Source organism: Monopterus albus, unplaced genomic scaffold, assembly GCF_001952655.1.
Source record: "Monopterus albus unplaced genomic scaffold, M_albus_1.0 scaffold235.1, whole genome shotgun sequence".
Taxonomy (NCBI): domain Eukaryota; kingdom Metazoa; phylum Chordata; class Actinopteri; order Synbranchiformes; family Synbranchidae; genus Monopterus; species Monopterus albus.
In genome coordinates, this window is record NW_018128115.1 from 259,996 (window position 1) to 271,236 (window position 11,241).

The window sequence follows — 11,241 nt, forward strand, 5'->3', positions numbered from 1 at the left end:
GGGGACAGAGCATCTCCTTGGTAGATACCGCACTTGATGTTGACTTGTGCAATTGGCTTGAAGTTGGCCTCTAGGGTTGTTTTCCACATTCCCATTGAGTTCTTGATGAAGGCTCTTAGAGTCCTGTCGATGTTGTACAGTTCCAAGCATTCCAGGATCCATGTGTGAGGCATTGAGTCATAGGCTTTCTTGTAGTCAATCCAGGCAGTGCACAGGTTGGTGTGCCTAGTCTTGCAGTCTCGAGTGACTACTTTATCAACCAGTAGCTGGTGCTTTGCTCCTCTGGTGTTACTACCAATTCCTTTCTGGGCGCTGCTCATGTATTGAGCCAATAAAGCTGATTCTGATTTTGATCTTCAGAACGTGCTGTTTACACAGAGCTAACAATATCCTTGAGGACAGTACACTCTCCTCCCATCAGCTCTTTTCACTGTTGCCCTCCATTTGGTGCTACAGGGCCATCAAAGCATGTGCTAACAGGCTGAAAGACAGCTTCTTTCCAAAGGCTGTTGCTGAACTGAACTCTCTTTCATGCTTCCATTACCCTGATCAATAAGAGCCACTTATTATGTGTGGAAATCTGACAGAATCGGCCATTTACTGATATCGGTATTTGCTCTTATGTTGTCCATTTTTATTAAGGTTCGCTTTAACTTAGACACGTTTTTAATTAGATGAATGTGAGTAAGGGATGTCAATTGAGTGTATGTATGGTGTGACACAACAAATCTTGTATGATAGTTTTCCGATTCTGAAATAATAATGCACTTGTACTGGGAGGCTCTTACTTGGCGTAGGCCTTCTCCAGCAGGGCGCTCCAGTACTCGCTGCCTTCAGCCGAGTGGACAAACATCAGCTCTCCATCTTTGACCGGCAGCCGGGCGGCGACCACCACATCCACCCCAAACTGCCAGAACTGCAGAGACAAAGAAGAACAAAAATGCATGCTTGATATACATCTTTAATTCATGTTCAGACAAACACTCCATAAGACCATGCATGTACAGGAAAACATGAAAGTAGAGACACTCATCAGAGCCTCTACCCTTAAAGAATAAGGCTGGTCATTTTCCATATTCGCAGTATTTTCAACACTCCCCTTACAGAGACTAAAACCGATAATGAATTGCCTCTACTCATGGTTAATGCCCAGCAGTCTGTCAGTCCTGGATCAGCTTATTTGTCTGTTTGTTATTCAAAAATGATTAAAAACACATCAGTGAAACACACTGCTGCACTGGGGCACATAGTACTTACTTACATACTCGTGTATGCGCAGTCGACTCTGACTCATGCTAACTAAAGGAAATTATGGCCACTCTGAGCTTTTAGGGCAACATAGTCGGGTCTGGGGCTTCGCTGTGAAAAAACATGTCACCCAGTGCAGCGGTGTGTAGTTTTTGAACAACACCAGAGGTCCATCACACAGGCAAACAAGCTAATCCTGGACTGACAGACAATAACCATGAGCAGAGGCAATCTATTGCTGGATTTAGTCTCTGTATGGAGCTCTCTGAAAATTAATATAAAAAGGACCAGCCTTTAAAAGACCATCAGACATCTGATCCAGAACGCTGCCCATCTGGCTTTCAGCCTTCCTCTATTCAACTCCCCACAAGATCCAGATCAGGCTCTGGTGCTGGTCTACAGGGCCTAACTGTTCAAACCCTGCACCCAGAGGACCCTTCTATGTTCCAGATCCACAGTGGAGGACTGAGCTGGAGTCAGGACAGCAGTCACTGAACACCTTCTAGTGCAGGATAAAAACACCTGTTGACTGTACAGCTCAACAACTCCTAAAAACCAAAACCCTGTAAGTGGCTGTACTGTACCTAAAGATTTTAGTCAGACATTTCAAAGGACACGCTCACAGCTCTAAGCTTGTGTGTGGTTTGCATGCACTTACTGTAAGTGGCTTCAGACAAAGGTGTCTGATAAATGACTGTGCTGTAGTTTAAAAACTGATATTCAACACAAATAATCAGTATCGACAGAAACAACCAGTAAAATAACATTCATCAGTGCCATCTAGTGGCCTTTGGGTAGTTATTAATGTCACTGCTGTTTTCTACATCAGTTTTCATGACGACTTTCACTCAAAGGTATTATGACACAAGTAAGTGGGTGTGGTCTCTGTCAGGTGTAAACAGGTGGAGACTCACCTGGAAGTGGAAGATGCCTGCATATTGGTGGGTGAAGCTCTGACCGTGAGGAACAACACGATGCAGCAGCCGTTCGTTCAGAGTCAGAGAGCCGATAGCAGCGAGCAGCCAACAGTCTCCTGTAAAACAACCAGAGCTCATTCAGATACAGAGAACTGACACTTCAACTCCTTTCAGCCCTCAAAATTAACTTCTGACACTCACATGCTGACTGATGCTCCAGACCTAATGCTTCAGCTGAAATATTAAACATCAAGAGTCAAAAAGATCATTTGACCATTATCTCCACATACATAACAGAGTCTTCTTGTAATCGTGATCTAAACACATAAAAAACCACCAGTCAAATGGGCACACTCCTGTCAGACCCTGACATGATGATGATGATGATGAGTGGAGGAAATGACCAGGGCTCATGTTCTGACAGGAAATGTTTGTGCAGCAGCTGCTTGTTAATGCGCAGACTGAACATTATCTCCATTATCCTGATCTTGGTCTGTAGGGACACCCTAAAGCTAAGCTAAACAACGGCATCAACAACAACATTAAGCTGCTAGTGCTTCCTGCTAATGGAGTTTCCATTCAGCAGAAAAGCCCATTCTCTGATCAATAACTAATCAATAAAAGGTCAGAAGTGATGAGCTGAGTGCTGCCTTCAGGTGCGGCTCATAAATGTTCAGAGAGGACATGGGTAAATATCTATTTCATCGTGTTTACTTCTGTACTAGTTTTATCAAATGTTTTTATATTGTTCAGTATATGTTTGTCTCCCATTATACCAGATTATATGAATTATGCATCTATTCTCTGTATTTCATATATATTCACCAGTTACAGAACATCTGAGAACTAGTGGTCTTCCACAGACATTGTACATTTAGACCGATACCTCTGATGCAGCGGTGGACGCCAGCTAAGCAATTTATGCAGCAGAGCGTTTACAAAGATAAATTCTTTCTATATTGTTTATACACGGTCTGTGGTTACAAAGGCTGTCTGTAATGGTCTTCATCTTCTTTTATTTTCTGTAAGTGGACCTTTGATTATTCGGCTCATCAGAGCCAAGGTGAGCTGCTGAATCTGTTCATTCGAGTCTGAACCTGCGGTGCTCTCGAACACTGAGGGTGTATCCACAGCTGGTGGGGGAAGGGGGGCATAAGGAGCATTCCTGTCCTGCTGTGTTTACAACTACACAGTGAGCGAGGACTCCACCTTGCTGCTGGTTGGAGATCAGCCACACTCACTCACACTTTCTATCTTTGTGAGGACCCTCACTGACATAATGCCTCTTTTGCTGCTGACTTCAAGCATCACCTGCATGTCCTCTTTTACTAATATAAGGTTTCTCTTTAATTGCTGCTCTGCAGGATTTTAAACCATCCCAATTACTTCTGGTTTTAGGCTGACTGTGTAACATCAGTCCATGGACCACAGATGAAGCTTTGTGAACTCACATTTACAGCAATGTATGTTCATGTGCAATCGAAACAAACAAACCACACCTAACCCTGCACCTCAGGACAAACCTGCAGACTGAAGTCTACAACGTGCGTGACTGACAGGAAGGAGCGGAAACCTCCAGACACACAGAACCCTGACTGTCGCAGTGTACCAGAACCAGCTCCCGGACTGTGTCTCTGAGACGTTTGTGCTAAAACCAGGAGTAAACGGCGCCAAGTCTGCTGATCCTGATGGACTGCACAGCCACTGAGAGAATAAGGCCAGCTGCAGGTAAAGATGTTTGTTTATTGTACATGCCAATGATTACACACAGGTGATGTCACCTGTCACTAACTGACCCAGACAGAGACAGACTAGGTCCATGGTGGTCCTACCAGTCATCATGCCCAGGTTGCATCCATCACAACACACACTGTCAGCCTGGCCCTGAACAGACCAGCGAGGGCCCGTCAACACGTCCCCACTACAATGTTTAAACACACACACGCCCTACAGAGAGAAGGACACTGTGTCAACAGGTGGGGGCTCTCTCTCTGTTGAATCTTGGGAAACCGAAACCACTGACACACTCTGACAGAAGTGGTTCCACCCATGCCCGATCCAATCACAGAGCTCTATTTCTCATTAGAAACATAAACCAACCAGCACTTTCCAGTATCTAAACTTCATCTGCAGCTGATCCTGGACCAGCAGAATCTCAGGAGTCACACAGCAGGACGTCATCCTGAAACACACAGACTCCGACTGTTCCCTGATATTCATGGTGAGGCAGAGGCGGGGCTGTCCGACCCTCTAACTGAACGGTGACCAACAGAGGAGACATGTTGTTTATGAAGTTGTTTGATCACTGTTACTGTTTATCTGCCGGTCTTGGCCAGGACACGCTTGTGTCCACTTTATTAGGTACACACCTCACTAAAACTAACAAGTCAAATACTCATTGATATAAATGGGGTGGAATAACAGAACAGTTATTACTGTTACCAGTTGAACAGCAGCACAACCTGCAGCCTCCACAGCGATCACACAGGTGAATTAACACCTCTGTGAAACAGTCTGAACACAAGCTGAAGGATTTACTGCAGGACTGTTGGGTCAGACTCATATTTACCAAGGTGTTCCTAATAAACTGACCACTGGGTGTGTACAAATAACATTTGCGCTGTAGAAGAATTCATGATACCCCTGCTTCTAACACCTAACCCCCAGTAGTTGGTCTTCTAGCAACAGTCGTCAGGGAAGTTCAATCACGCACTGACGCTGACCAACGATCAAGACCATGTGTTTCCCCCATGTCAGTTCCGTCCACATGATCTGATTCTGCTGTTAGAACATTCTCTCTGACCTCCTCCCGTCCTCCAAGCTGTAGCCCCAGTGCTGAGGGGGGACCGTGTGAAATCATGACTACCAGACAGAGAAGCTTCATCACAGCGGAACAGTAAGGCTGCCAAAAACGACTGCTTTCATGATCAGTCCGCAGTTCTTTTCTTTCATCCAGCCAAAGTTCACGTACTCTTGACATCTTGTTTCCTCTGTGAAAAACCCAAATGTGTTGAATTTATTATCTGAAATAGCTGCCCCGAAGTTATGGAATAGTCTACCCCCTGAATTAGATCTACACCCACACTGTCCCAGGTAAAAACATTTATTTACCTTAAATCAAACTGAGGAGCTTGTATGTCTTATTTTGTTTTATTCCCTTCTGTTAATTTCTGTGCAGCACTCGGGTCCACTGTTGTTTTTAAAAGTGCTTATAAATTGGACTCGACTTTGACAGGAAGGATACTGACAGACTCACCCAGTACCCCCTGACAGATGTCGGTCCTGGTGGCTCCACCCACGATGAACTGAGGGTCACCTGTCAGCTCCTGAAACAGCCAATCACAAATACCCATCTGTCTGACATCACATTACATCACAGTTAAACAGTGAGGTGTCTCCTCAGGGGGTGAGGTGGAGCTAAGGGGGCTGTGGGGGGAGGCAGGTGAGACACAGTGTGAGATGAAAGGTGACAGATGTGTGCAGGTGGAGACCTAAAGGGGATGAGGACACTTTCAAACACCAGAAACTGACTGATGACTCTGGACTAAAGCTGCATTAGGTGTTAGTTTAATGTGGTCTGAAATCAAGGACCACTGCTTTGTAAAAGATTACAAATACTATGAAGTACGAATTTTGGCTCTGAATCTGCCACCAGCACCACTGTAAACTGTAAATGTACTGTGATAAGGTTCACAGTAATAGTGGTCCTCACACTGGCCCTGTGTCCCATCAGGGTCTACAGCAGAAAGGTTCTGGGTCTCACCGTGGGTCTCTTCCACTCTACCCCCTTGGTTTTGGCAGTGAAAGGTCCAAGTTCCTTGAAGCCCAGTGAGGGTGGTTCTGCTGGGAACATTGGGTCCTCAAATAGGGATCCATTTTCCAGACAGTCCTCCTTCAGGGCCTGGAAGTCCTGGTCCAGATAGCGAACAGCCTGCTGGACCGAGCCCAGACCTCCAGCCCTCTGCCGGTCCTTTTGAATCCGCTCGGACACACCTCCAAACATTCTGACCCACAACACATCAGAAAACCTGATTAGCGACAGAAGCTCATGGGGTATTCGTGCTAGCACCAGTCTCTGTGGGTCTAATGTCGGCCCGTCGGTCCAGACTGAACCCTCTCAACTACTGGATGGACTGTTCTGGTTCTGGTTCAGAGGTTCATGTTCCCCTCTGGAATCAGCATCAACCATAATAACTTTAGTGATGCTCCGACTTTTCATCTAGGGCCATCATTAGGTCAACTTTTGTCCAAGACTGCTAATATGCTAAAATAGAGGGTGGCTGTGGCTCACGAGGTGGAGCAGTCGTCTCCTGACCAGCAAGTTGGTTCGACTCCCGGTCTCCCCACATGCCTAAGTGTCCCCGAGCAAGACACCAAACCCCAAATTGCTCCCGGTAGCTTGACTATCGCCGTTGTGTGGCAGCCTGTGGTCATCGGTGCGTGAATGTTGTGTGTGAATGGGTGTATTATCTCCTGTAAAGCGCTTTGGCCAGTGTAACACACTGTGGAAAAATGCGCTATATAAATACAGTCCATTTAAAATAAACAAGTGTACACCTGTACACCACTGTAAGAAAGGTAGTATGATGGTGTTTGCATTTAGCTTAGAGCACAGGCAATCTAGCTACACACCTCCTGTCTGGGGACAGTGTGAACCAGTGGGAAGAAACTTCAGTGAGGCGTGTCACTTCAGGTTAACCTTCAAGTAACAATTCTTGACTTTTATACCAAACGCACAACAATGAGATAAATGGGATAAACATCAGGTTCACACTTCTTTAAGTCTACAGCTGAGCAAGTTGAATTTTCACATCTGGTTAAATAAAAGAAGAACTAGAATTGCTGCTTTACGATTATATGCCTCCACCAACCATTCACAAGAACGGACAAACACAAGGTAACAGTGACCTTGACCTTTGACTACCAAAATATAATGCGTTTATCCTTAAAGAGCTTGTTTCCAGCCATTTAATGTTTAATCTTGGGTACCTCTAAATTAGCTTGGCCCTCATAACTCCATTCATTCATTCATTTTCTACCGCTTAAGCCCTGAACGGGGTCACGGGGCTTCATAACTCCAAATAGTCTAATTATTTCAGAATCATAGAACCACAGAGCCTCTTCCTAAAAAGGAGAAGAGTTTGTGAATGCACACAACTCCTGCTGCCAGTGTTGTGTTGTAAGTGCACAGCACAGTGAACCACGATGGCATTAATTAATGTGAACATCTCCTCCATAAATAGGTAAACAGCAGTATATGTATCGATGAAAAGAGATGTGTAACACTCTAAACAAATCAGGTAACTGAGAAACCCCATATTTTAACTGGCATAATACAGACATAGTAACTTCTCCAGCTGTACAATTCTCTCAAACATTACAGAAACAAGGTATTAACAGACACACAGCGTGTTTATTAAACTTACCTTTTAGTCCCACCAAGTAGTGGGACTCCCTTTCAAGTGGCTCCAAGGTCGGTAAATCCAACCAGTGGTCGTTGCGTCACCACATACAGTCCCAAAGTAGTGAAATTAATTCCAACAGGTAGCGTAGCACCGACAATAACATCATGGGTCATTAATCTGCTGGTTAACCAGCAACATGTCACATGCTGCAGACACACTGGCCTCAAGCAGTCAGAACAAACAGGTACTGTGCTCCCAGGGGAATCCAGCATTGATGGCTGATCATTAACCGCCTCAGGGGCTTCACAGGCGGACTGCTTGTACGTTAGACCAGGTCAGGTAAAACAGCGAGTCCCTGTACAGGAACATTCCCAGACATGAAGTAACCTCAGGCCCTGGATTTTACCCCACATCCTCTGGTCACAGTGCAGCAGCAGGAGGGAAAATATATCTACAAACCCGGATGCAAAACCGCTGGATGTCTTTTTTAAAATAGGCTTTATTGAAAATACACATAAACAAGGAAGTATAACATTTTGCCAATAAGGTGGGGGCACCAGTGGATGTCAGGCAAGCTGACATGAACACGCACTGGCCTGGATTTTATGATCATTCAAAGAAATCCTTAAACTATCACTTAATACTTTATTTTGTTAGAAAAAAGGTCTCATGAGCGAGAGTTTGCAAGACGTGTATAAACCGAGTTGCTTCTGCAAAAAATACTACAACATACGTACACCTTATTTTTTGATCTTTAGGTCACGTCTAAGATGATAATTCACTGTGGGCTCTTTAAGTCCCAGTGGATGTTTGTGCCAAATTTGAAGAAATTCCGTGTGAAGGTGTTCCTGACATATCACATTCACAAGAATGGGCCAAAGGGACGGACACACAGCCTGAAAATGTAATGCCTTTGACCGCGGCTATCACTGGCACAGAGGCATAAAACAGATAATTAACAGAAGTGACACATCTCACGCCTGTCTTCCCATTGGCTCGTAGACCCGGTTTCACAGACCCAGGCTCTCAGACTGAGTTCTCAGAGTTGGTGGCCCAGATGTGAGGCCTGCAGTTGGACCCTTCTCCAGTATGCCGCTGTGTCTAGGCACAGCCTCAACTAGCACTACTGCTAGTCTTTAAGAAACCAAACAAGGTTCTGAGGTAATGAACCTGGTCCAGTTTTGTGTCTGATAAACCTTTACACTCACTGATCTCTGACTCAGACTGGATCAGACTTCAGTGTAAACACACCAGCACATGTCCCTGTGTTGCTGTAACCTGGGTCTGTGTTTAGTCTTACACATTATAAAGAGAAACAATAACTTGTACCTGGTCTCCGACTGATGATCCCGTAGGAGGCTGAGAGGAAACAGACGTCTGGTTAGTTACACTTACAGTTTACGGGGGCCGCTCACGTTACTACAACATGGCCAAACCAGGTTTTTCTACCACCTGGTTCCTACTTTGGCTGTTTTTATTCCAATGTCTGGTGCAGATTTACTGAGACACTGTAGAGCTGAAACTAGTCTGACAGAACATTAATCTGAAACTATTTTGATTATCAATTATTTGGCTCAATTTTATTTATATAGTTCCATTTTTTACAAATACTTTATTAATCCCTGTGAGGAAATGTCTTACTGATGGTAGTGCTGTCAGTGGCTGCCTGGCCACCAATTAACAAAAACAGTGATCTCAGGGCACTTTACACAGTCAGGTCTAGACCTTACTGTTAATATTATTATTATAGAGGACAAAAACAACAAATCCCCCCTGAGCAGCACTTGGCGACAGTGGGGAGGAAAAACTCCCTTTAACGGAAGAAACCTCTGACAGACCCCGGCTCTTGGTGGGCGGCCTTCTGCCTCGACCGGTTGGGGTGAGTGGATAGAGGAGAGACAAAAGAAGAAAAGCAACAAGACACAACAAACACAAAAAAAGCAAAGAAAGTAATTTTAGTAACTAAATGTTCACTCATTCATTAAATTTTGAAACTTTATTCTCCTCATCTGTAGAACTGTTTACGTTTAAGCTGACCTCTGTGTTCTGGGTCACAACACCAACTAATTGTAGCAAATAAATTTACTGGAAGTGTACCCATTAAACTCTGTATTTTTACAATAGTTAGTACAATACTAAAACATTCTTGGAAATCCATAAAACAAAGTGTTATGTTCGTTATAGCATTCATTATAGCTCTTCACATTTTATAGCATCATGACTGATGCTGTCAACCTACAGTGTCAATCGATGAATCAATACTGAAAACCAGTGATGATTTTGTGTCCGATGTTTGAACGCTGCAGCAACAACTTAGTTTCTTCTCATCAGATGGATGTGACAGACTGAGAAGACATGAGCTAAACCATCACTCTGAAATGGGGTGTTTTCTCTGAAGCTCCTCCAAAACATCACACTGGGATGTGAGTGCTGACTGGTCTGATTCCAGTTACACTCACAACCAAATGCACATATCACTGGCAGGAAAGATTATCCAAACTCAGCTTTATTTTACAAGCCCATTATTTACCAGTTGAATGAGACTACAGTGTAACTGGAACCAAACCAGTCTGCACTGACGCCCCAGTTAAAGCGTCAGACTCTTTAGGTCACCTTTGAGAAGCTCATATCCAGGAATTTAGTCTTTTTTATTTAAAAATTACGTTAAAAACACTGTTACTATTCTGTACTTGGTTTATGTCCTGCTGTTTCTTCCTTGTCTACTGCGCTCTGTGGGTTTACAGATGTTTTTATTTATTTATTTTTATTATTGTAGTTGTTATTGTGCTATTAGCCGCTAATTAATTTCAGGAGCGTGACGCTACAGGGCTGCTCCAATTGGTTAATAAAAACGATGATGTCATCAGTCCAGTTTCTGCTGAATCGACGTAAAAACCGTGAAAACTGCAGGTCAGACTCACGTGTTCCTGCAGAATATCAATAAACACACGGTTCAGAGACGTTTTACAGAATCACATGCACCATGCAGACCAGAGAGACCAGTACACACCAGTTCAGACCACAGTCAAACAAACCGTCAGACTCACCGGGTGTGGCTCAGCCTCTGGGTGCTGCCGGTATTGTACAGAATGCAGTGATTGCGCGCCGTGGTACTACTGTCCTCTGGACGCAGATCTGGATGTTTTTCCTGCAGTACCAAGCTCCGCCCGACGGGAGGGGCGGAGCTACATCGCCACTGCCACAGTGAGCGATTAAAGAGACCAACCACACCCCCAGTAGTGATGGGAACGACACATGACTAACCCCCAGTTACAACACAGACTTGATATGAAAGTCTATCCTAATAAAAATTACAATTTTTATAAATATATAACTATACATATACATTCAATACAACTAGAATAAGAGACGGGCGGACAGAAAGAAGACCTAAAAATGCCATAACTAAACCCATTTGATTCCAGGAAATACTGATGACTAGTTTGGCAGCTAACATATGACACGTTATCAGACTTAGAGCCGTTTAGGAGGCTATATTTCTCCTTTGATGGAGCTAGCTAAGTTCCCCCCTGCTTTCGGTATTTGTGCTAAGTTATGCTAAACAGGTTCTGGTTAGCTACACCACTGAAAATGCTGTTTGTGGCTTCCATATCCTCAGTTAGCTAGAAGCATCTAGCACATTGTCAAATATGAAAGCTCAGTAATACACT

General features: G+C 44.2%; 1 protein-coding gene across 5 annotated transcripts in view; it reads right to left on the bottom strand.

The window, feature by feature from the left end:
- The window catches only part of LOC109971825 (calpain-1 catalytic subunit-like), a 25,245-nt gene extending 14,480 nt beyond the window's left edge, over positions 1–10,765 (bottom strand). Inside the window, exons 1-7 of one of the 5 annotated variants that reach the window (XM_020620313.1) lie at positions 10,618–10,765; positions 9,409–9,431; positions 8,900–8,929; positions 5,929–6,169; positions 5,422–5,491; positions 2,163–2,281; positions 789–916 (exon numbers count right to left, since the gene is read on the bottom strand). In XM_020620313.1, the coding sequence (XP_020475969.1) occupies positions 789–916; positions 2,163–2,281; positions 5,422–5,491; positions 5,929–6,168 (557 nt within the window). In that variant the 5' untranslated portion in view covers position 6,169; positions 8,900–8,929; positions 9,409–9,431; positions 10,618–10,765. Of the gene's footprint in view, positions 1–788; positions 917–2,162; positions 2,282–5,421; positions 5,492–5,928; positions 6,170–7,591; positions 7,633–8,899; positions 8,930–9,211; positions 9,335–9,408; positions 9,432–10,617 lie in introns of those variants that run through there. The other 4 variants (XM_020620311.1, XM_020620312.1, XM_020620316.1 and 1 more) reach the window with 4 other exon arrangements.
- Positions 10,766–11,241: the final 476 nt, after the last annotated feature.